Genomic DNA, 25,951 nt, shown 5'->3' with positions numbered 1-25,951 from the left:
TCTGGTTTGGTTTATCAAAATGACTGAGGTGCATCTTGTGGGGATTTCCTACTTGAAGTGCAAGTTCCGAGACTTATACCACTTGGCACCGATTTTCGTGCTCAAGAAGTGCTTGTTAGGAGATTTCACGTGAGGGTATATAACAAGGTCAAGGCAATAGTTCCGAAAAACGAGCAGAGAAGTTAGATATAACGCTTATTGGTAAGAAAGCTTGGTGGTTGGTTCTTGCCCTCAATGAAGGTTGCATTTGGATGCGGCATTTGAATGCAAAGGGGCTTGTCCAAGGTCACAGGCAAACAGTTAGTGTAGGAATTATACCTACCACTGGATGCCACTAAGTCCCATCTTACCCTAATATGTCAAATCCTCACCATTGGAGAAGGGACAGGTCAATCTCAGAGCCTTGTGTGTGAAGATGCTAAGTCAAAGCTATTGCCTAAAGCCCATTCTCTGATTATACACAAACTTTAATCCCCCTCTCTTCAAGCGGACAAAGAGCACTACACCTTTAACTCTCAAAGTCATTTTTCAACATTTCAACTTGCGCGCTGTTTATTCTGTTAATGAACTGAGATAGCATTAGCTCTTGCCATGTTTTATAACCATGGCGATTCATTTCACTTTAAGTCACTTTTATGTTGGTTTCATCCCGTGAGTGTTTGTAGCGGAGTCAAATTGCTTGTGAAACAAATGTCTAACTTGGTCTCGAGTCAACATTAGTGATAACGTAACAAAGGATTGAATTTTGAATCTCTGAGGTTTTAGAACATGGTAAAGAAAGCGATTGTGGGGATGTTTGTTGAGTAATCGGAGATGAACGGTGTTGCGGTTAATGGCTTCTGGAAATGGCATGAGTCAAGATAGAAATCAGTTGTGTGCTAACTTGGAGACAGTGGGTTTTCAACGGAATTTAAATGAAAATATTGCCAAAAATATCTTTTCGATATCCTGCATTGACTAATATCTAAGATAGACCTTACTTGCATCGGTTGATTGATAAAAAGGTGATGCAACCAATTGACGTACCATTTGTTGTGACAGAGATGTCAGAGTATTGACATTATTTTGATGCAGACCCTAGAGAAAATCGGCGCTGCCTATAGGGATGTTGATACCCTATTGACTGTCACCATCAGATCATTGTGACTGAGACGCGAAGTTAATTTTGTTTGAGTTTTTGACCCAATCCCTCGTGAAAATTAGCACGGCGTATTGGGATACCAATTCCCTGTATCCTAATTCGCGTAACACAATCAACACTGCTTTAGTTAAATGAACTGATTTCACCCAGTTTGGGATTTTGATATGTGAGCATAATAAATCAAGGGAATGCACTCTTACAGCACTCCAGGCAATGCATCGTAATATTTCATTCACTACGGGAACCATCTCTCATTGCAATCAGCATCAAGGGACATTTCCGTGAAACTTGTTAATTTTGAAATATCGCCACATCAAACACAACGATATTGAGTTGAATTATTCATGTTTTCCAGCTCTGTAGTTTTAAAAATTAGTGAGGTGTGGTTTACTACACTGGATTTGGAGTTACTCGGTCCCGTAGGTTAAATCCTTTTGATTTTCCGATAGAAATCTAGGTCGCTCTCCAGAACCTATACTTAAACGTGTTAAAGGGGGTAAAGTGAAGTTGTGTTTTAAAACAACACGTTGACTCCGACTAAAAGAACATGAAGTTCACCAAACTCTTTCCCACCTCACCTCTAATGGCTTTCACAATTTTGTCTTTGCAGGGCCTCAGTGTTTGAGTTTAATGACATATGGTACAAAGATGATGGAGCTCTCACCAAACTGTTCTGTGAGGACAGTAAGTATAGTTTAATTCACACAAAAAGTGCACTGAATCAAAGTCAAGTCAAGCACTTTCTGTCACAATTGCAAAAACGTTTGCTGCCAACAACCACGAAGGCACTAAAAAAAAAGAAGGAGCTGCTGGTTCCTGTGGTGATCCCTAAAAAAGTTACTGGGAAGGAAAAGATGTTTTGACTCAGCTTCTTGGCAGTGTCCATTTGGCTACCACTGGTTTGCAGGAAATGTTATTCAAGTCAACTCCTCAAGAACCGTTGTAGCATAATTTGATGTTGTCTCTTCTTCTCCGCCTCCTCACTGCACCCTGCACCTTTAAATGTTAGTCTAGACAGTTTAACCCCCACTTCACTTTGCTGCATCAAATCGCTGGTGTATCACACTTTTCAGGGCCAGCTAGACCTACCCGGTCTCTTCATCCTGATCAATCTACCTTTGCAGCGGGCACCGGTGAGACAAACCCGGCTGCCATGATCCCCGATTGCTGTGCCTGCGGCGTCGCTAAGTATCATATGGTGTTCCAGGGAAACTGGTCGAGGCACACACATCCAAAGGACTATCCAACCAGTAAGTGATCTTGGGCAAGGAACTTTACTTCAGATTCCTAGCTAATACAAAATTTTACTCAAAACTAAAAGGGGACAACTATTTTCTTCCAAAAGGACCAATTCATAGAAACAATTTTCTCCCCTGAAGCCAATACATTCTTCAGTTTAGTAGGAAGAGTTGGTTAAATTGGAATATTTCTGCCAAAGAATTAACGAGTCGAACTATGTGGTGCAGAAATAATTTGAGTGCCTTGCTCGAGAGTGTTATATGTCACTATTGAGCAGCACGCGAGCCTGATGTTGCCCCTTCGAGTGGGAACAGATGCTGAGAATGTACTGTAGTCAAGTCATCGAGGCAAAGTGTTATTTTGGTATTAACTGCTAGTTAAAGGACAAATAAGGTTGTTATCATGTTGGTTTGTCTCTCTTTAAATTTCACAGTGTTTTCTTAACATTTGATGTACCCAAATTACTCCTCAATCAAGTCTCTCTTAAACACATAGAACATTGAGAAGAAGTATCCTTGTAGTTTGTCGATGGAATTTTAACCCATTAAACATCCTTCGTGGGTTTAGATTAACAAGAAGCTTAAATCTCTTGCTAACGGTGAAGGTACTTGGTCCTTGAAAGTGACCGTGAAATTGAGAAATTGACATAGAAGCATCTCAGACTCCTGATATGCCAAATGAAAATCAATCATCTTTTCACCCTTTTGTTTCAGAAAAACAACTCCTCCATTGGTCGAACATCGTTGGTGCCTCCCATTCCAAGGACTATATGTTATGGCAGTATGGGAATGAGGCCTCTCAAGGGGTGAAAGACGTCTGCGAGTTTGGCTACCCAAGGAGTATGGAGAATGAAATTAAAGAACACGTGGGTTGATATTTTGAGACTACTTCAAAAATGAAATGGTTTCAAAACATAAGTGCCAGATCCAGTGTCGGCAATATTAGCCAACTGAAAGTGCTTTTCAATAGTCTTTAATTAGCCCGCGTCTACAAAAATTGGTACCAATTATCCACAAAATAATCCATGATGATACGTAAGAACAATGGCATGAAATCTGATAACATTGCCAGAAAAAATCCGAGAATCCATTTCGTGTCACGCATTTACGCCAGGGGTGGTTTCAGTAATTTGTTTTATAGATTGATGTCATGATTCCTGGATACTGCCCATGGCTAAGCCATTGATTATCCATTTAAGGGATATTTTCAGCGGGAGATATTGACATGATCTGACAATATCTCGTTTCAAGTTTCAATACCAATTAGGGCCATCGATAAAAAGATTTCAGTCTAACTACAGCGAGAAATCTAAGTCACTGTCAGTGTGTGATGTACAGCAGTGTCTGTTCTAGATGAAGCAGGATGATAGTTTTCATCACGAGAGCGACTTAGCCACATGTTACGGTGTCACAAAGAACAGTTGGGTGGAGTTTGATTTGCGTGTGGTTGCGAATGAAGTTTCAAAGTCGTTTGTTTTTCAATGTTTTTTAGGCTTATTTCGAAGTAAAACTTTCACCAGTTAGAAGGTTAACCAAATTTGCACCTTTGTTGGGATGCTATTGGTCTTGGGTCCTTGTCATCATCGTAAACTCTCTCTGCCACAAAGCTTTTAAATTGAAATCCCTGAATGACTTGTCCTGCTATCTGGAAATTTAATTTTGAACTACTGAATCAAAATCTCTAATGGTAATACCCTCTTTGATAAGTGATTTAAATCACTACAACCATTGAGCTACTGGACCCAAGTTGATTTCATACTGAAACAACAAGGATTGTATGGACTGCCAGCACAGGTTTACCTCCAGAAGTCCCTCATTGCTTTTGATCTCTTCCAGGGTGAACATGTGAGGACAGTCATAAAGACACCAGGCATCTGGAACAACCTAGCTGACTCTAGATGGGCGCGGTTCACCGTCAACCGGACGCACCATCTTATGTCCATGTTGACAATGTTGGGCCCAAGCCCTGACTGGTGTGTCGGTAAGGATTGAATTTTTGTTTCCTTTCTCTCGGAAAAAGTTTTTACATCTGATTGAGAAGCATATCTCTTGGAAGAATAACAGATTATGAGTGCTATGGTTTGCTCCAAGTTGTTGAGAAAGGTTGTGTATCATTTGGTTGGAGTGAAGTTCTGTATGGGTTAAAACAGTGGGACGGTAGAGGTTCATTTGAGGTAGGTTTGGTAAACTTTTATTAGAAACTGTAGGAATGACAGCAATATGCAACATTTCTTAAATTCGTGGAGCAAGCTATAGCAATGTGTCAGACTGTACCTGCTGAGACCTTTATCTTTGAATGCAAAGTTTTGATTTTAAAACCATAAAGGGGTACTTCTTGTTCTAAAAATCTCTCAAACTACAGTAGAACCTCTCTATTAAGGACACCCTCGGGACTGACAAGTGCTGTCCTTAATAGAGAGGTGTCCTGATTAGAGAGGTCAAATTGAATGGAAACAGCCAATTTGGGACCAAACCTAGTGTCCTTAATAGAGAGGTTGTCTGTAATAGAGAGGGGTCCGCTAAGGGAGGTTCCACTGTATTGCCATTTTGTTCTAGGTGTGAGTGCCCTGGACCTGTGCAAGGCTGACTGTAATTGGAAGGGAGACATTAGGATTGAGTTGTACCCCTGGGATGCTGGCACTGATAGTGGACTATCATACATGGTAAGATCATTTACTAGTAGTAGTGTGTTTAATAGCGGCCATAATGTCAACCATAATGCCAAGGCGTCTTTATTTTTCTCAATTATGGTCATGTTGTTATCTACAGTTCCAAGCATGGGAACATACTTGCCCAGTGACTGCAGATACCATTGTTGCATGCATGCTGCTACGTTGAGGCTCCATTCTTAGATATCTATTTTTATTTCAGTCTCAAAATGCCAAGACCGTCCCACAAGAAAAAATAAAGCGCATCCTAAAACAGAATATTGATAATGCAGGATCGCCATTCTATGGCCCAGATCCTATCAAACCCATGGCAACTCTCATCATCAAACGTCTGCATCCGAAAAATGACAATGAATGCATCCAGGATACAGCATTGGTGGATGACACTCGCCTTAATCCCGCTGGCAGTGACGAAACAGACATGACAAAGAAATCACAGTTGATGTCAGGTGAGAGGTCATGACCTTTAAGGTCAAATTACAACCTTTCTTAAGGTCATTTACTTAACTCCTCTGTTGCAGTCTCTGACCTTGCACGTTTGTGTTTTAGTTGGATAAAAGTTTGTGTATCCAAATTTGTTTTGAAATGTAAGCTAGCATATGTTGGTGATTTGTTTCTATCTATAAAAAGTGTTGTTTGACTTATACATTGTAGTAAATATTTGAAAAATGATTGTGGCATTCCAGTTTCCTGAATATATGTGATATCCAGTACCAGCCTCTACCTTTTCTTGTCAAAGTCATATGTTGTACAGTTTCATTTTATAAATATGTCAAAGAACTCATTAAGACATGCAATTTAAATGTCTAAGAAGGAATGAAGTATGCCAGAAAGGATTATGACTGAAGATTTTGAAAAGCAAATTTAGCTCTGAACTGGCTTTCAGGCAAAATATCTTCCTTTCTGCTTTCCATCTGCAACAGACAACTCCATAAAATACCCAGCGCCTATTAAAATCACTTATGAACCACATTTGCACCTACTCACAAGATCTTTTATCATCATCATACAGTTGTGTTCAAAAGTAACATTCACTTGAATGCACACAATGCATCATTGAAGATACTCATTATATTATGTTCAATATTAAACCCAATCACAATTTTTACCAAAATGTTAACAACTGTTGGAGTTTCATTGCTGTAATGCATCTAAATTGTGATCTTAGGTAGATTACAGAATGTAGCATCTCACTTGCAAAGCCATTACTTTTGGACAGAACTGTAATCCATCACATATTCACCAATTGCCTCTTACCAATACCTCTTTTGATTTCTCAACCATTTAAGTATTTCAGAGCTTGTTTTCGTGGATGCTGCGTACTTCATCTTCATCGCAATAGGTGTCGCTAGTGTGTAATGTCTCTTGCATGCCTCGAGCAGATTTGGAAGGTCTCAGTCTCCCTTATTGTTATTTCATCTATTGTCTCATGTTTTGTGCTATCAGTTGATCATTATGTCATCTTTTAGAAAGGCAGACAGTTAGTTTAAGGCCACTCCTCTATGGAACTCTTCAGATGATATTCAGTTTGCTACCGCGTCACATGTGGCAATGATGTAACATCATGCATCACAATTCATTACATCACAACGTCATGAAATTGGTATTTTGGTTCATCTTAGCTTATGTGAACACAAATTGGTTCAAAAACTCATTGGCCATCTTAGTGAAATGGTTAAGGTTGCATGATCTAAAAGCTAGACGACTTTGTTGATGGGGAGAGATGTGATATCTGTCGATCGTAACAACGATTTTATAATTATTTAGCAACATCATTGTGAGCTCAAATTGAGTTATTTATGACAAGAGCAGATTTTTGGAGGAGTAAAATAAGAAAGATTTGGAGTAGGGGCTTAGAATGCACAAGGGGAAGAATAAGGAAATTGGTAGCTTCTCTTGTTTTGTTGACAGTGATCTAAAACCATTCTGTTTGCTTTCAGGTAAGTGCGATACAACTGATTGGACAGATTGGGGCCCGTGCAGCGTCACGTGTGGCGTCGGCATGAAAGTGCGCTCTCGCTCCCTTGTCATGGAAGGCGTGCCACGGAGCATGTGCAGCACCATCGAACTCATGGAGAAAGAGAACTGCCTCGGCTTAGAGAACGAGTGCGATTATAGCGCTCTGTGCGCAGTCTCCGGTTGGTCCGAATGGTCGCCGTGCTCCGTGACATGCGGCAAAGGCATGAGGCAGCGGGAGCGGTATTTGATTCGTAAGGCAGAGATGGCGCAGTGTACCGACACACCTGTCTTTGAGAGGGAAATTTGCATGAATGCAATTTTAGATTGTTCCCAGGTGGATGCTGATAAGAACTTCACTGGTAAGGGAAACGGATCTCTGAGTTGCTGATGGTAAATTCCATGTGGTTCTTTCCAGTTTGAGTGAGACCAAACACCTATACTTCAAATGTTGTTACTCTGAAGTACACTTTTTGTACATGTATGCCTCTTTGAAGTTATACTGTTCCTCAATGGGTTTTGGTTGAGTCAAAAGTGCATTAGTTTCTTGTCACTTGACTCGCGGCTTAATTGCTGTCTTCATACTCATAACAACTGGTTATGGCTTTAGTTTTACAATGAATGATGATCCAAAATATGATCCTCCTGGACCTCCTTGTTTCACACTCCCTTTAAATGTTGCTGGGGAGATGCAAAAACCTTGGTGGTCAAGGAGAAATACGATATGATAATAGCGACTAATCCATTTAGAGTGTATGGATATCATCTTAGAGTATAGTTGATTTTTCCGTTGTGGGAACAAAATGTAACTTATATCATGTGGCTGTAACATTGAATAGTTAGATTATATACAGGTAAGTATGAATGCTTAACAACATTATTGCAATATTATCAAAAAATATTACAATCTGCTAAAAAGTGACCAGTCAGGTTGTTTCAGAAAAGTTTGTTAACTGAAACAGTCCTCGAATCTGAATCATTTTTGCATGGCTTGTGAAGGTAAATTTCTTCTCCACTTGTGAGAATACAACCAACAGTGTATTATTGCTTGACCTTGAAAATGACCGGAAGATTTTGTTCAAATATCATCAACTTGCATTTTGTTTCAGTTATCTGTTCGTCACCAAAAGTGGTTGGCACGTGCCGTGGAAGCTTCCTCAGGTGGTACTGGGACACAAACAGGGAAACATGTCTGCCATTCCATTATGGCGGTTGCCGAGGAAATGACAACAGATTTGTCACTCAGGAGAAATGTGACGTCATGTGCAGAAATGGTATGATTGAAAAGGATTCAGTGACTGAATTCTTCTTCTTAGTGATAGAAAAGTTTAGTTGTGTGTGGCTGTGGGAAGTAATTTGACTGTAGCCTGGCTCAATGTTACCTCGTACCCCACAGCCTGGTCTGGTGAACTAGATAGTGAACTCGTCTTTGGTTAAGATATGCATGTTCAGTTCGTGATAATATTCCAAACGCTCGGCCTGCATACAAATAATGCAAGGATAGATGAGTGACACACAGTTAAAGTGACCAGTTTTATAGCAGCTATTATGTCTCAGGCGGACTGTTCAATTTGGTTATCTCTGCTCTCTTACATTGTATCCTCTCCCCAAAAATATGCAGGAAATCCGCTATGACACTTAAGCCTACAGTAAAATCAGTGAGGTGCTGTCACGACTCTCTGATTGTGTTCTTTCAATCTCTCATCACAGCATTCAGAAACACCAACTATATCGATCCTGACGGCACCGTCAACAATGGAGGAGACCCGGTCGACTGCATGGTCACCCCCTGGACAGAGTGGACCGGGTGCTCGAAGACCTGTGGCAGGGGTTTCATCTCCCGCAGCAGGATGGTCAAGAGACCACCAGAGAATGGCGGGGAGGTGTGTCCCAAGAAGCTGGAGGCCAAGAAGAGATGCAGGGTGCAGAAATGTCGTAAGTTTTCAGTTTCTTTGTTTCTAAATAGCCTGGCCTTTGAAGGAGGGTGCCATGAAAGCCTGACTTATGAAGGAGGGTGCCATAAAAGACTGGCCTTACATGGAATGTGAACTAGAATAGCCGTAAGTTTCCTAATAGGTTAATGTTATCCTGTCCTTCTTTCTTCAGCTGTGGACTGTGAGCTTGGCTCCTGGGCTCCTTGGTCCGCCTGTACTCAAACATGTGGAGATGACAACATCCAGTCCAGACTTCGCCCAGTCAACAAGAAGCCCAAGCGAGGTGGTCGCCCATGCCCTCCAAGGTTAGAGAGACGATACTGTAACACGCCATTATGTCCAGGACAAACAGCAGTAAGTGACCCAAGACCTCAGGTTTAAACTCCTGCCGTTATATCATATCCTGGTTTACGACACCAGCCTCATGTCTCATTCTAGGACACTAGCATTTGTCAAATCCTAGTTGAGGACACCACTATTTGTCACATCCTTATTGAGGACTCTTATCATTAAGTCACATCCTTGTTTGAGATACCTCGATCATGTAACATCCTAGTTGAGGTCCCCTACTTGGGGACACTGCTAGTAGACAACGCCAACATTTGTCACAACCTAGTTTAGGAACATTGTGGTCGAGAACACTACATATAACCAGATATCCATTACTCCCCTTTTAAGTGTAATTTGCACTAAAGCCGTTTGCATGATGCTTGGAGTTCGAGCTGGCCAGCACCTCATGAGTTAGAAAGCTCTTTCACTGACCTACTTATTTTGCTTTTGATAATTTCACCCAAACTTCTCATTTCAGACAATGAGTCCAGAAGAACGAAACAGATATTTAGCCCAGGCACCACTGGCCGACAACATCAGATACCGATACTAACATGGGGGATTTGGTTGGGCTAGGATCCTAAGTGATTCTTTTTCCATTGGAAATTTGCCCTGCCCATATATTCAAGTTGGTCCTTTCCGGTGTGAAAGTTTTGAAAATTAGACCTGAAGGAACCAACTCATTACAGATGTAATGACCAATGAAGTGGTGCTATTAACTCTTTGTCTGCCAACATGGTTCTTGTTGCAAATAGGTTTGATTGTTTTTCAACTTTTTCATGGAAAAACTATCAGCAATGTTTTAGTCTGTTGGAAATTGTTTCTATACAGGCTAAAAAATGAGATATAACTTGTATCTGTGTTGAATACTGTGCAGTATTGTTCGTTAGAATTTCCCCCAAATCTGCATACAATTCTTGTACTACCATGACATCTGGTGTTTTATTGAAATATCATTTCGTTCTGGTTCGAATATGGCAATTTGCAGAGATTTCATAATGTTTTTGGTAGGCAAAGAGTTAAACATCTTATTATTACTCGAGATAACATAAACTATTGTAATTCCAAGTCAATACCAGATTAAAGAGAAATCTGGTTTTTCTCCCCAAAACGTATGCTTCAATCCTAGACTGCATGGGTTCTTTATGAGTGAAATCCATATCAATCCGTGTTGGAGTAACCCAGCCAAAATGAGCTCATCAATAGAGATTTCCATTGGAAATTTGAATCTTGGCCAGGCTCAAACCTGTAGAGTATGGAGTATTTTGAATTGAGACTTTTCATGATGGGACATGAAAGGGAGACTACATAATTAAACCGCTATTTTTCGATGAACAATTCTGATGATGAACAAGTGAGACATTTTGCATAATAATGATGATAAATCGTATGATTTTGATAGATATGTATATATTATATATTGTATGAATGCATTCCAGTCATCTTAACACTGGTATTGGCAGAAAGAAGAGAATTTGATCATAGGGCATACTTCTTAATATCTGTTCATTCGAAACCAAAAAAATATGAATATCATCATAAGAGGCACATATAGTACTTCTTTTGTGAAGTCAGTGGTGGATAGGGTGTGGTGAAAGAGGTATACACCCCTCCCCTTTCTGTCGACATCTACGATTTTTTAAGGGCGCCTGCCCTCAAGATGCAAAGAACTACTCCTAATTTCAGTCTTTGATGCCCGTAAGCACATCAATTGGCACTTAAATTACCAATTTTTCTTGGTGTGGTCCCCCAGGTTGTGATTGGGGAGACTTTATTTCTAAATTAGTAATGTTTAAACGATGTACATCTTCTAGTACATCATTTGGCACACCTAAAATCGTCTTGGGTCCATTGAGTGGCCCTTTCTCTGATTCTGTCCATGCCGGTAACATGTACAAAACAATGTAAAAAATTATTTTAAATGTTTGATTTTATATATGAATGCTCGTGAGACAATGTATGTAAATGAATATTTGCCAAAAAACGCATTGTCAAAAAGCCACAAAAAAATCTAGTCCTAATTGTAGATGTTGCCCAATGTTCACTGTGGTCACACACTTTAAAGGGAAGCTATGGGAATGATTCCCCATTCGACCAACAGTTATAACTTTAACATCTACGTAAACTGCGTATTCTTAAAAACAACTGTGGCTCTTGGTTTTATAAATAAACAAACATTAATGAGTGAAATGCATGATTTTAATTGGTACGTCATGGATGCAGCCATTGTGACAATCAGCTGTTCGAACAATGGCGAATGCTTGGAATGACAGATGACAGTTCTTCGATTTCTTCGTGTTCTTCGTCAAAGTCTGGCGATGAATCCTTCGATTACAACCGTGCATCAGCAGAAGAACGAGCAGGTCTAGTTCCCTATGCGTTTGAGCCAAGGTACCAGGGCAGAAAAAGGTCTGGAAACTTAGTGGAAACGAGTAGTACTCGCCTTGATGAAAAAACCCCACTGCATCCATGACGTCATTCGCCCGGGAGATTTGAACAAACATGGCTACCCCCGCAAACTGCTTATTAAATGCAATTTTCTGCACTATCTAGGAATATTCATCATATCCTTGGTGTAGAGTATTTGTTTGTCTTGTAACTTGGTATGTATTTGTTTAAAAAAATATTTGATTTTGCTGCATCAATTTATTCCCATAGCTTCCCTTTAAAAAAGTAGGTATTTGTAGTACAAATTTTCCAAGGGAGATCACATAAAAAGAAAATTGAAAGCTGAAATAATTTGAAAATGTCTAAAATACCATAATTGTTTTGTATTTCATTGAACATCTCACGTCTTGCTAGTGCACAAATCATATCTCTGCTTGTAAAACTCACTGAGCTGTTCATCATCATGCAATAGACTTTTAAAAATTTGATTCTGTTCTGATTTTTTACCTCAATTAATACATAAAATAGGTTTCTTTATAGACAAAGTTGACAAATATTATTGCTCTATCATTTGATCATATCCTGGAGCAATTTGCATAGTGCTGTTTGGCCAGATACCAAATGATTCCCAGACTCATAAGCTTTCTACCACAGCCTTATTATAACCCCAATACAGTGGAACATCTCTATAAGGACACCCTTGGAACTGATAAATGCTGTCCTTGATAGAGAGGTGTCTGCTTAGGGAGGTACACCAATACTGTAGAACCTCTCTATTAAGGACACCCTTGGGACTGGCCAATGCTGTCCTTAGTAAACTGCACTGTCACAACACTTTATATAAATATATATTTTGTAATAATAAGAGTGTAATAATTTTAATAATAGAATGTCCTTTTTGAAAAGTTGATCCAAAATTGAGGAGTGTTTTGTTGAATCTGTATTATTTTCGTGAATTTTGTACAAGATAGGGCAAAGCGCATTTCAAGCAGACGCACTGATTGGTTAAGTAGTGACTTTCCATCAAAGACCTTTAGAAGTATTGGACGAGTGATTTGAAAGATTTGGATTCGACGAGACTTCAGTGAAGGTGGTTGTGGCTAAGACATCAGAAAGACGTGGATGCGACCGGCCTGTCTTCAGTTAAGGTGATTGTGACAAGAATAGATGAGATATATTGCAAGAAATACATCAAGCAGCTAATGAGTTGTGACCTTTATGCGGAGAAAGGCTGCAGAGGTTTCAGTAGATATCTACATTTGTATTTATGCTGTCTGCAACCCTGTTTAGTTGTCATTGTGCAGACAATTATCTCTCTATCAACCTGTTGCTGGTTGTACCACAATGAAGAAATTTAGATGCCATTACAATAAATTTTATACTTTTCAAATTGCGTCTTGTTGGTAATTATGACCATGCCACCAGGTAATTGGTGTGGTCAGTATTGTTTTTAGCTCAGCAGAAGAAGTCAGCGGAACTAGTCAAAAAGCTATTCGAATGGTGTCCGTCCTTCCGTCCATCCACCCATCCTTCCATCCGCCGAGGGTAAAATTTGGCATTTTGTAACCGTAAGACCGAGGCACTTGTTTCCATGTTTTGCACATTGTACCCATGTATTTCAGCTGAGCGCCAGGACCTTTGGCCTCTTGTTACTATCCAGAGGTGGAGTAAATTGAAAACAACTGGTTCAAGGGTGAGTCTTATTGAGTATGCACGACTCTTCTACATAGTTGGGGAATCCCACTGTCATGTCTCTGTGCCGCTGAAATGGTGTCACGAAACAACGGCAAAAAGTACAAGATCATCGTTCTTTCAGGGCGCAATAAAGCTCTTCCTCCCTATCCATGTACAGCCGAAATAGACTCAATAATTAAAACAACAATTCATGAGAGGTCTCTCAGGTGACTAGAGTGTCTCTCGTACCTGGCTGGGGTCCTTGTCAATTTTTTGTTTTTGTTTCGTCTTCCATTTTGGTTTCGTTTTCCAAAATGTCTTGCCAACTTACTCTGATGAGAAGGTGTCGGTATTGATTATTATTTTGTCTTTGAACAGGACTTGTCAGTTGTCTTTTAATGAACATGCACCCAGGAGTGGCGGCCTGGTGGTGTTGTCATAAATTCACTTTAGTGAATTTGCCAATTCAAGTATATATTAATCTTCCTCTTCGTAGAGACCAATGGAGTCAATTTGGGGGAAATCCTGATTGTCTTTCCGTACGGGCGACAGGACCTCTTTTTGCATCTTCAGAAGATTGTGCCAGTGCCTAGGTTTGTACAACTTAGTTCTTAACCCTACGGCCAAAATAGTGACTTTGCCAATTCAAGTATATATTAATCTTCCTCTTCGGAGAGACCAATGGAGTCAATTTGGGGGGAAATCCTGATTGTCTTTCCGTACGGGCGACAGGACGTCCGGAGTGTACCTCTTTTTGCATCTTCAGAAGATTGTGCCAGTGCCTAGGTTTGTACAACTTAGTTCTTAATCCTACGGCCAAAATAGTGACTTTGCCAATTCAAGTGTATATTAATCTTCCTCTTCGGAGAGACCAATGGAGTCAATTTGGCGGGAAATCCTGATTGTCTTTCCCTACGGGCGACAGGACGTCCGGAGTGTACCTCTTTTTGCATCTTCAGAAGATTGTGCCAGTGCCCAGGTTTGTACAACTTAGTTCTTAACCCTACGGCCAAAATAACAAATGATCAGAGTGTTCTCATAGCAAATGCAAATCCCTGGTTGGAGTCCTGCTATTCCAAAATAACCCATTAGCCCTGAACCGTGATTGGCGAGGCCAACTGTAATCACTCGCAAGAAGGCTGACATCACAGGGGCCGTCGTCCTTGCCTGCATATCAACAGCAAAAAGCATTGTCCTCACGAACTCTCATACCATTTGACGATATCACAAAATCTAAACCTCGTACGCATCTGTTGATATTCGTACGGGAGAAAAACCATTTATCCTGTTGACAGCGCCACTAGTGTCGCGGCCGGGTGTTTTGTTTCGGAAACAGAAAGTGGCTAACCGCATGGGAAATGACATTTTGCTTTGATCAAATGGTTTGGTTATCGTGCGACACATACATAAATTTATCCGTACGGGAGAAAGACCATTATTGTGCCGCAACCAGTCGCTCTTGAGATCGCCATGCAGCGTCATGTTGCTGGGAACCAAAGGTACCATGGGAGAGAAAAAACATTTCAGATTACCCCGATGCTTTTTGTGCCATCGGGTATGATTGGAGAAAGACCATTTACCCGTGACCTCATGCATATCTTGTCTGATTCGAAAGTATCTGCTGCCAGTAACGCCCGATTCCATCTGGTCACTCGCTAATTTACCACGGCAGTCATTATTTCTGGCCCGAAAATTTTACTGCGGTCGGTGGGTTTTTGTGTACTGGTCGTTTCTCCAAATAAATTCTATTTGAATCTCCCGCATTCCTATAGGCCCTTGCTTGGCGAATTTTTAGGCCCTTGTTATTGGCCTCGGTTTGAGTCGAGAAAATGTCAGCCATTGACTAGCGACGAGCTGCTCTTCCGATATTTCAATATTATGCCTTTATTCCGGTAAGATATTATCTGAAAACCGTTTTTGTCGATAGAATGTGAAGTAATGTTCTCGCCGGCTTGATATGGCTATTTGTAATAGGCCTTTAGACATGTCAGACCGCTTTTGGTGATATCTATAATATATTTCATTGCGGCTGCGCCTGAGCGTGTAGTTGAAGTCTGGAATATCAATCAAGTTGCCCCTTTCCGCTTACTTATAAATTGTTTCTGTAAATTTCTAACTTTCTGATTTATTTTCATGGTAAAATGGAAAAGCAGTTGACAAGATATCCTGAACGATAGGCCACCACTCGGCACTAACGACCGGTGGGAGGGGAGGAGGATGCGACTGCCTTGTTATTGGAGGATGTTGACAACCATCTGTGCCGCTGTCTTACCTCAGTCTAGCATAGTCGTTTGACTTTGTCCCCAACGCTTGAGCCATTGATACTATAGAGGCAACGATTTGGTAAGTTGACAGGTTCACAGATCTTCCTAATTATGAGAAACAAAAGGATTGTTTTTGGTGCAAGGAATAAGCAAACCTGCTGATTTTTCTCTTCCAAAAACCTCATCAATGCTAGAATAAGGGTCATTGCTATTGCAAGCTAGCATTTTGAAGGAAAAAAATCACCTATAGTTTATGAGTAAACGATGATTTTATTTGCCGCTTTTTCAAGCTTTTCCAATGGCCAGGGCTAAATCATGAGGTTTTGAAAGGAATCAGATTTGATGTGGTGACTTAACAGCCAGCATGGCCAGAAACAGCGATGTAAGAGCTTGGTGAAATAACATGTTACATGACTTTTCCATTCATTGATGGTTTGCAAAGCTTTATGCCACTTGTATAGCTATAGAGGCCTACCAGCATTTTTGGTAGTGTACGGTGGGGACAAAACGGGCAGTTTTTCGATGGAAGAAATTGAAAAAAATTGTAAATAAAATCAACATTTACTCATAAAGAGTGGTTGCACGTGACGTCATCACCGGCCATAACAGCTGATGGTTCAGCCCGACAACATGGCCGACAACATGGCCGACAACATGGCCGACAACATGGCCGACAACGAAAACACTGTTATGTTTTTTTTTATCTCAAAATGCTAGCTTGCCCTGGCAATGACCCTTATTCACGCATTGATAAGGTTTTTGGCAGGGAAAAATCAACATGTTGGCTTATTCCTTACACCAAAAATTCCTTTGTTTCTCATAGTGGACTCTCTCGTACCTTCGACATTGTTTACTAACTTAGTCCTCTTCGTCCCTGGTGCTGGGGCAACATTGTTTACTGACCCCCAAATTGATATTTGATATAAGTTAGCAAACAACAGTTTTCATATTTCATGAATTGGGTATCTCTTCCCCTTACTCAGACTTGTTTAAACTTTTACAGATCTCTGAAATTTCTTTCCTTTTCTTTCATTTAAGCCTCTCAACAAATCGTCCAGTTTCCCCGTCCGACGCCAACGCTCAAGACCCGGTCCATCTTCAACTTCGTCGATTCCGTATTGAATGTTGCAAATGAATCCTATTTGTATCTGTACTGTAGGTTTTCCAATCACGAATAAACAATTATAATCGAGTTTGAAGTTTCGAGGGGTAATCACGATATGAAAACCCCCATTTCCTGTAGTCTCGAAACTCTGTTTCATGAAAAAGTTACGCATCTAAGCCACTTTTCTGTATATCATGAAAAAGTTACGCATCTAAGCCACTTTTCTGTATTTGAATGATCAACATGAATAAACTAATTACTGATCACTTTGGTGTCTTCATTGAACCCTCTTAGGGGGGGTTTAAAGTCATGACATCAAACAAATTGCATGACTACCCCCCTAACACTCTCTTTATCATCAAAAAGTTACGGAGCGAATCCACGCAAAAATTTTTTTTGCACATCCCAAACACTTATTTTTTGCGTATGATATACGGAACCCACGCAAAAAAAATTTCCGATTTGCCACTACCTCTCGATTGTAATACCACGACAAAAAATAATTCGCTTTGCCACTATATTATACACTTGTCGGAACCCACGCAAAAAAATTTATTTTTTGGTGGGTTCCGTATAATATAAATTCAGATTTGCCACTACATACACTGCCTCGATTATCATGCAAGCCAACAACACATGTACTTTGATTGATTAATGATTTTATTAGATCGACCTTCAATACAATGATTGCATATGCACTCAATTGAGACAATAGACAACCTAATGCATATGAAAAGAACAAATGTGTTTAATTATCATTAACATCACAACTGGATACGGGACAATGATATAAAAAGAACAATAGACTTGATGAAATCATGTGTTTAATTATCATAAACAACTGGATACAAAAGATTCTATGATCAATTAGGGTTCGAGACAATGATTGCATATGAACAATTGACTTTGATGAAGTCATGTGTTTAATTATCATTAACATCACAACTGGATACAAAAGATTCTATGATCAATATCGACTAGGATTCGAGACAATGATTGCATATGAAAAGAACAATTGATGAAGTCATGTGTTTAATTATCATTAACATCACAACTGGATACAAAAGATCCAATGATCAATTAGGATTCGAGACAATGATTGCATATGAAAAGAACAATTGAGGTCATGTGTTTGCATATGAAGAGAACAACTGACTTTGATGAAGTCATGTGTTTAATTATCATTAACATCACAACTGGATATAAAAGATCCATTGATCGACCTTCATTGCATTTCAGAACAATTAGGATTCGAGACAATGACTGCATATGCAAAGCACAATTGACTTTGATCAAGTCATATGTTTAATTATCATGAACATCACAACTGGATATAAAAGATTCTATGATGAAGATCAATTAGGATTCGAGACAATGATTACACATGAAAAGAACAATTGACTTTGATGAAGTCATGTGTTTAATTATCATTAACAAAAGATTCAATGATTGCATATGAAAAGAACAAATGACTTTGATGAAGTCATATCATTAACTGGATCCAATGATCGACCTTCCTTGCATTCGAGAACAATTCATCAAACGATTTCTTTGTTCTCATCCATCGACCTGATTGCATTCGAAAAAATCAAACAATGGACTTACAATATGTTCATTTATTAGCCTATTCATCATTAATTAACATCACCAACGATCAACTCGATTGCATACCAAAGAACAATGGACTAGCCTATCAACATCAGCAAGGTGCAGTCTGTACCAAGGGGTACATCACAAGCATTGTTCATTTCTAATCAAATACACCAGCGTTCATAATTCAACAAGTTCTTTGTCTCGAACGACACTCATATCAGGCTTCGTTTTCCTCCTATCATCGTATATTGAAAACAACTGCTACACGAGGACACCATGCATTGTTCACTTCTAATACACCAGCGTTCATAATCCACCAAGTTCTTTGTCTATAACCACACTCCTCAGGCTTCGTTTTCCTCCTATAATCGTATATTGAAAACAACTGCTACATGAGGAACCGTGTCTCTGCCATCTCACATCTCCGAACGGAACTCGATCACAGTCTTCCAATACACGTCAAGCATCTCGCTGAAATAAGAGGGAAATATCGTTAGTCCTCCGGAGAGAGAAATGTTCACGAGTATGTTGACTTGCTAGAGAGAAAAAGGACTGTGGTTCATAAAACAACTTGATCTCGACAGTAGAACAGAATAAGTTGAATGTACAGGCCACATCCAACCCCTGAACATGTTGAAATTCCCAAGCTAAAACTGACGGCCTCGCTTATTTCATGTGTAATAGAATAGGCATGTTACAATAGCCTTAGAACTGAACATAAACACCTCAACAAAAGTCAGTCCCTCCCAATAATTGGTCATAATTTCTTAAGTATCCACGACAATGCGATGAAAATGGCAGGACATCATCATTAGGCATAGTGGGTGAAAAGGACAAGGGCCTACCTATTGTTACGCATGAATGATCTCCAACAGAACTGATCCACCAAAGCTGAAATTGACTAGTAGTGTGCAACATGCCACGAATGTTGTTATATTTGAAATGGCACTTTTTCCATTCAATTGAAGATCATTCATGGAAAACAATAGGTATGCCCCTGTCCTTTTCACTCATTGCGCCTAATGATGCTATGGTGATGTCCTACAATTTTAATCGCATTCTCGTGGATACTTTGAAATTATCACCAGGATGAGCTACTAATCTAAAGACAAAGGCCACCCTGACCTTGCTTAAGACTTTCTCTTGACTCTCATTTTATTGACATTGCTCAGCTTCCAGACAACGCGAATGGGCGGAGGCAATACCGCCGGAAGTTCAGTATGATATGGAATAGGTAGGCCTATGCACCCATTGAACATGTTGATTAATGACATCATTAGTTCCCAGTGACCAGACCTTGCTTGTCTTCAAGTGCTTTAAGACTTTATGATAGGCATGCACCCCTCAACGTGAGGATTAAATACATTAATTAGTTCCCAAACCGTTAGAATTTGTAGCTGAATTCGTTCCAACACTAAATACCAGGCCTTGTCTTCGTGTGTGGGGGGGGGGGGGGGGACATCAACACGTGTCTTTCTGACAGATTTTCACACTGACAAGGATGGACCAAAACGGCGTTTATACGGGCCTCGCATGGTAGCCTACATTTCCTCTCGTTTTGTTGTCAGACCAAATTATATGAGATTTAGTTTTATTTTCGACAAAGGTGGCTTCAGCGAATACCACGGCCCACGTGGCTCAATTTAATATTCAGAGATCTGAACTTGGACCCCAAGGAGGATACCGCGGTGACGTCACGGCTTTTCCAAGATGGCGCTGCATATTGTAAACAAACTCGATCCACGGCCAAGGGAAAATCAAGTCATCAAAAAAGTTAGATTTTTCGCATCAAATCAGAGTTATTAGTACTTTTCTGCTATGAAATAAGTCTTCAGACAATAAGCTATCATTTGAATAATGAAAAGTGCTGTTTTGATGGGGAAAAATAGGTTTTTTTTAACCAAATAGCCGGGCACCGATCTTCCAAATTAGTGATGGTTTCAAAACAGTCTCCCAGATATGGGGCAATCTCTTCATTATCATAATGGGATTTGGAGGCATGTTTACAGATTTTACAAGTTCGAGACCTGTTATACCTAAAACTCGCATAGATCCCCATAGATCCCCTCTATTTGTCGAGTTAGCGCCCCTGTAAGATCATGCATTTTCGGACACTAGAACGAAATCTTCCTGCGGATATCGCGGTTTCGGTGATGATTTAAGGAGAAATTGACTGTTCTTAGAGTTGTATGGGACAGAAATGAGTTCATACTTCATGAATACATGAATATATTATGATATGGGCGGGCTTCTAAGTCAAAACAATAACAAACTCAACTGCATCTCTACTGTATATATTGCGTAGTGCATTGCCTAGTGTATTTCGTAGTGTATTTTAGCGGAGACATTATTTCCGCACTTTGGCCACGCCAAACGTCTTTTTTATTCGTGGAAGTTAATCTGCTCTGTAAATTTTATTTTACACAGGAAGAATCCATACTAGGTATTACAATATTTCATGTCTATTGGTGTTTTTGTGTACAGGAGCGCACCAGACAGTGAGAAGTGGAGATGTGTTCAGTGCTGGTGCTGTCAGTAGACTGAATCTGATTGGCCATAGCGATCACTAATATGGGTCGGGATCACGTGATGTGACGTCACCGCGGTATCCTCCTTGCTTGGACCCCATTATATGAGTTTTATTTTCGAAATAAGGAACAACCTACAACAAGTTCAATGGCTTTTCATATACAATGAGAACTATTGTGTTCCCCAGCCAACATGAATAGCGCACGTGATCATGTATTTCAGTAGGCCTATGCAAATCTGATCGGAGTGGTGACGTATACTATTGTCCAAGAGTCAGTCGCAAACGCACGCCTGCCTTTTCCAGAGCGCGTAGTGGCCTGGTGGTTAGGGCGGACGACTTTGGAGGTTTTTTTCTCCATAAGTCGCGAGTTCGAACCCCGTACGCGGTTTCTAGCATATTCCACTCAAATCAATAAAACAAAATCAGAGCGCATTTTATTTTTTCATTTTTTGGTGATCAAAATGTGGCCGTTGACCATAGGCACCACCGGCTGGAACTTGAAATCCTAAAGCAATTAGTTACTTTTTTAAAACAAAGTGAATGCCAATTTGGGGTAGAAGTCCTTTCTTTGTTTTAACAGAGAATTGACTACCACCCTTGAAATTGGCACTCACATTATTTTAAAGAAGTTCTTATTGCTTTAGGATTTCAATTTCTAGTCAAAATGGCAGTGCCCAAGGTCAACTTTTATTTTCAAACCACAATATGAACACCAAAAAATGAAAAAATAAAATGCAATCCGATTTTGTTTAATTGATTTGAGTGGAAACAGTGTGCGACCCTAAAAGTATTCACATAGGCTAACATTATTTCAGATTCTTCGTCAAATTTGGACAAATAAGTACTTGGAGCTATTCGAAAAAAAATATGTTCAAAACAATTTAACCTTATTTTCGTTTCTGTTATTTCGAACCAGTCTGGTGTATTATTAAATAGTGCATGCATGTTCCGGTAAAGCTTATTACTTGACAACTTGAAAGGGGGAGAGGCGGATGTAAGGTAAAGTTTCTTCCACCTATATCACAAGGAGGATACCGCGGTGACGTCACGGCTTTTCCACGATGGCGCTGCATATTGTAAACAAACTCGATCCACGGCCAAGGGAAAATCAAGTCATCAAAAAAGTTAGATTTTTCGCATCAAGTCAGAGTTATTAGTACTTTTCTGCTATGAAATAAGTCTTCAGACAATAAGCTATCATTTGAATAATGAAAAGTGCTGTTTTGATGGGGAAAAATAGGGTTTTTTAAACCAAATAGCCGGCACCGATCTTCCAAAATTAGCGATGGTTTCAAAACAGTCTCCCAGATATGGGGCAATCTCTTCATTATCATAATGGGATTTGGAGGCATGTTTACAGATTTTACAAGTTCGAGACCTGTAATACCTAAAACTGGCATAGATCCCCATAGATCCCCTCTATTTGACGAGTTAGCGCCCCTATAAGATCATGCATTTTCGGACACTAGAACGAAATCTTCCTGCGGATATCGCGGTTTCGGTGATGATTTAAGGAGAAATTGACTGTTCTTAGAGTTGTATGGGACAGAAATGAGTTCATACTTCATGAATACATGAATATATTATGATATGGGCGGGCTTCTAAGTCAAAACAATAACAAACTCAACTGCATCTCTACTGTATATTGCGTAGTGTATTGCCTAGTGTATTTCGTAGTGTATTTTAGCGGAGACATTATTTCCGCACTTTGGCCACGCCAAACGTCTTTTTTATTCGTGGAAGTTAATCTGCTCTGTAAATTTTATTTTACACAGGAAGAATCCATACTAGGTATTGCAATATTTCATGTCTATTGGTGTTTTTGTGTACAGGAGCGCACCAGACAGTGAGACGTGGAGATGTGTTCAGTGCTGGTGCTGTCAGTAGACTGAATCTGATTGGCCATAGCGATCACTAATATGGGTCGGGATCACGTGATGTGACGTCACCGCGGTATCCTCCTTGCCTATATCATATCAGCTGGGTGAATTCAAATTTTAGTTTATTAATTGGATAATAGGTGGCTTCACTGAATACCACGGCCCACGTGGCTCAATTTAATATTCAAAGATCTGAACTTGGACCCATTATACGAGATTTAGTTTTATTTTCGACAAAGGAACAAGCAGTTCAATAGCTTTTCATATACAATGAGAACGATTGTATCTCCCTGCCAACATGAATAGCGCACGTGATTATGTATTTCCATAGGCCTATGCAATTCTAATCGGTTGATGACGTATACTATTGTCCAAGATTCAGTCGCAAACGCACGCCCGATTTTTCCAGAGCGCGTAGTGGCCTGGTGGTTAGGGCGGACGACTTTGGAGGTTTTTTTCTCCATAAGTCGCGAGTTCGAACCCCGTACGCGGTTTCTAGCATATTCCACTCAAATCAATAAAACAAAATCAGAGCGCATTTTATTTTTTCATTTTTTGGTGATCAAAATGTTGCAGTTGACCATACTTTTCAAACCACATTTTTGATCACCAAAAATGAAAAAATAAAGTGCAATCCGATTTTGTTTAATTGACTTGAGTGGAAACAGCGTGCGACCCTAAAAGTATTAACATAGGCGAACATTATTTCAGATTTTACCTTCTTTTCGTTTCTGTTATTTCGAACCAGTCGGGACAAATATATACATGATTTTTTTAGACAAAAAATAAACATTCAAAAAAAGAAAGATTTTAAAGATTTCATACATAATTTGGATGCATAACGCTGGTGTATTATTAAATAGTGCATGCATGTTACGGTAAAGTTTTAGTTTATTAATTCGATAATAGGTGGCACCAGGTAGCTTATTTCAATATTCAAAGATCTGAACTTTGACCCCAACACGTGATAACCTTATGCCTGCTGAGCGCAAGTACTGCAAACGAGAAATAGAGGGCGCGATGTCTAAATTGATAATGATGATGAACAAAGAACCCAGAAGTGAACTAAAATAACGGGTCCGACGTTTTTTAATGGGATATTCTCGTGAATAAAGTCATTACATCCCCTGAACGTGCAAATATTTTGATGAAGACATTTCATTATTTTATTACCTGATTCATCATGATAAGACATGTCTTAAACAATATAACGTACGAATAAATCAAGCAATCGCATCAGTTTAAAAGTGAGCCAGTGGTTTGGCCAAATTCATTTGTACCAAAACATTTTAAATGATAAAAGGGACAACTCGTTTGATTACTTAAAAGTAAGTCGGTACAAAGATTTTACTCACAGAATGTATGTTATATCACATGGTATCCTGGATCGTCATCGCGACATCATAATCGCTCCCGGACAGCTACTGTGAACACGACAGTGGCGATGATGACACTTCTGCAATCTCGCCCAAGGGCCGTCGTGACGTTGAAGGTGTTGCATGCTTCAACAGCTATATAGCGTGCAGTGGTGAATCTTTGGTATAACTGTGATCTCGGCCAAGAGCCCGCCTTCGTGACATTGAAAGTGTGGTATGCATCGGGTTTGTTCTGTTGACAACGAGAAGACACGCCAGGCAGACATCTAAAATGAAAAACAGGACAGGACATTAATAGACAGCGAATTCACCAAAGACGCTATTCATTTTTCATCATTGAGGACTGTCCGTCAATCGAGTTGTTTTATGATGCTGAACAGTAAGCAAGTCATGGTATTTACAAAACAACACAAAACTTTCAACAACCAGACACCCAACATTGCAGTGAAATGCACCAGCAGCCGTCGCGACCATTGTTCCACGTGGTTGGATGGAGACGGTAAGCCGATGTGGTTGGGAAATCAAGTCTTAGGAGAGAGTGTCGCGGAGACAAAGGACTATATTGTGCACTTTGGAGGTCTCCATGAACCCCCCCCCCCCCCCGAAACAATCTGCCACAAGACAATAGAATTGAGAACAAAATATTGGGGGTATATTCAAAGATACCACACTGGACCCTAGTTTCTCTCACTCTCTCCGGCCAACGACACAAAAATTGCTACTTACAGCAAACTGTTTCTCTCCACAATGTTGATAACTCCTAAAGTTACCATTCGAAGAGATTGAACAGATTCTGGCAAAGGATTATCGAGATATCGTCGGATAAATTTGCACCAGAAATTACTCGGCCAGATTGACTCGTCGCAAGAGAGGGCCCAAGATGTGACGTGTAGGTCATGTGACAATACTCTAAAACCCCGAATACAAGGAATGAGGCTCCGCCCCCCATTCAATACTCTGAAACCTCAATATCAATTCTAAAGAAACGACACAATAGGGTATCTTTTTTTAGCAGAAATGGGTCTACTGTAACCAGTGATGTTGATTTCGTTTCACTTTCAATGTCAGCCAAGATCAGAGCAAGATTATCACACATGCGACTCTATTAACCCATCCCCATTCAAACCATTGTAATGATTGGGGCGGAGCCTCATTTCTTGTATTCTTGATTATGTAATTCGGCTGTAATTCATTATGAAATCAATCAATACAGCAATTTATAGGCCTAACCATCACGGCCGATGGACTTTCGACATTCAGTATAGGCCTAGACAGCGAGGTAACGCAAACATACGAATATGTTCACGTTTGGTCAAAGATTCAATGTATTATATATTTTGAAATTCACTCGACTGCCAAAGGGTAGGCCAAAAACTTTCAACATTAGCGGTCTTGGGTCTCCATGAGAACCATTGCTTAGCCCCCCCCCCCCCCCAAACAATCTGCCACAAGACAATAGACCACATGCGAAAATGAATTTCGGCCATTTTGGAAAGACCCTTTTTACTGGCAGCGTGACATAAAAATCATGTTTTAAATCAAATCATCACTAAAAGCATTCAAAATGTCATGAACATTGAAGCATGGACAACTTGCTTGTTTATTTTTACTTTTATGCCATGGTAAACAAACGTTGATATAAAAAACAACACTACAACTGTTACAGACAAAATCAATATATATATATATTACATATTTCTTATCCTTCATGCTGGCTAACTGTTTCTCTTTCTATTGATTTATGTAGGCCTATCTGAACTTTAGCCTTATCTTAGCAGTTCCCAGAGTGTCAAGCCGTAAAAGTTAATTAATACTGTCACAAAGTTCATGTTGAAGTCATTGAAGATTTTTGGGTCATCTGGAGTGAGTGAG

At 39.9% G+C, this 25,951-nt stretch overlaps 1 protein-coding gene and 2 long non-coding RNA genes across 6 annotated transcripts in view; 2 read left to right on the top strand and 1 right to left on the bottom strand.

Moving 5' to 3' along the window:
* The window catches only part of LOC135487497 (spondin-1-like), a 101,467-nt gene extending 88,421 nt beyond the window's left edge, over positions 1 to 13,046 (top strand). Inside the window, exons 4-14 of one of the 3 annotated variants that reach the window (XM_064771214.1) lie at positions 1,752 to 1,825; positions 2,215 to 2,391; positions 3,094 to 3,245; positions 4,216 to 4,360; positions 4,936 to 5,042; positions 5,251 to 5,497; positions 6,989 to 7,366; positions 8,114 to 8,278; positions 8,715 to 8,939; positions 9,111 to 9,292; positions 9,747 to 13,046. In XM_064771214.1, the coding sequence (XP_064627284.1) occupies positions 1,752 to 1,825; positions 2,215 to 2,391; positions 3,094 to 3,245; positions 4,216 to 4,360; positions 4,936 to 5,042; positions 5,251 to 5,497; positions 6,989 to 7,366; positions 8,114 to 8,278; positions 8,715 to 8,939; positions 9,111 to 9,292; positions 9,747 to 9,821 (1,927 nt within the window). In that variant the 3' untranslated portion in view covers positions 9,822 to 13,046. The remainder of the gene's footprint in view (positions 1 to 1,751; positions 1,826 to 2,214; positions 2,392 to 3,093; positions 3,246 to 4,215; positions 4,361 to 4,935; positions 5,043 to 5,250; positions 5,498 to 6,988; positions 7,367 to 8,113; positions 8,279 to 8,714; positions 8,940 to 9,110; positions 9,293 to 9,746) is intronic. The other 2 variants (XM_064771215.1, XM_064771216.1) reach the window with 2 other exon arrangements.
* A 2,048-nt stretch (positions 13,047 to 15,094) lies between these two features.
* On the top strand, positions 15,095 to 16,965 carry LOC135488741 (uncharacterized). 2 transcript variants are annotated; one of them, XR_010447030.1, is made up of 3 exons: positions 15,095 to 15,222; positions 15,484 to 15,673; positions 16,633 to 16,965. It is a non-coding gene; the product is annotated as an uncharacterized LOC135488741 (long non-coding RNA). The 2 variants fall into 2 exon arrangements; XR_010447031.1 differs by having other exon boundaries at positions 15,481 to 15,673.
* Positions 16,966 to 17,611: 646 nt separating this feature from the next.
* On the bottom strand, positions 17,612 to 24,876 carry LOC135488422 (uncharacterized). The gene is made up of 3 exons (XR_010446969.1): positions 24,806 to 24,876; positions 24,059 to 24,345; positions 17,612 to 18,763 (listed from the first exon to the last, which is right to left on the bottom strand). It is a non-coding gene; the product is annotated as an uncharacterized LOC135488422 (long non-coding RNA).
* Between the last annotated feature and the right edge of the window lie 1,075 nt (positions 24,877 to 25,951).

This window comes from Lineus longissimus, chromosome 5 (assembly GCF_910592395.1).
Source record: "Lineus longissimus chromosome 5, tnLinLong1.2, whole genome shotgun sequence".
NCBI classification, from domain to species: Eukaryota; Metazoa; Nemertea; class Pilidiophora; order Heteronemertea; family Lineidae; genus Lineus; species Lineus longissimus.
The sequence above is the reverse complement of the archived record's forward strand: the minus strand, read 5'-3'. Positions and strand labels throughout refer to the sequence as shown.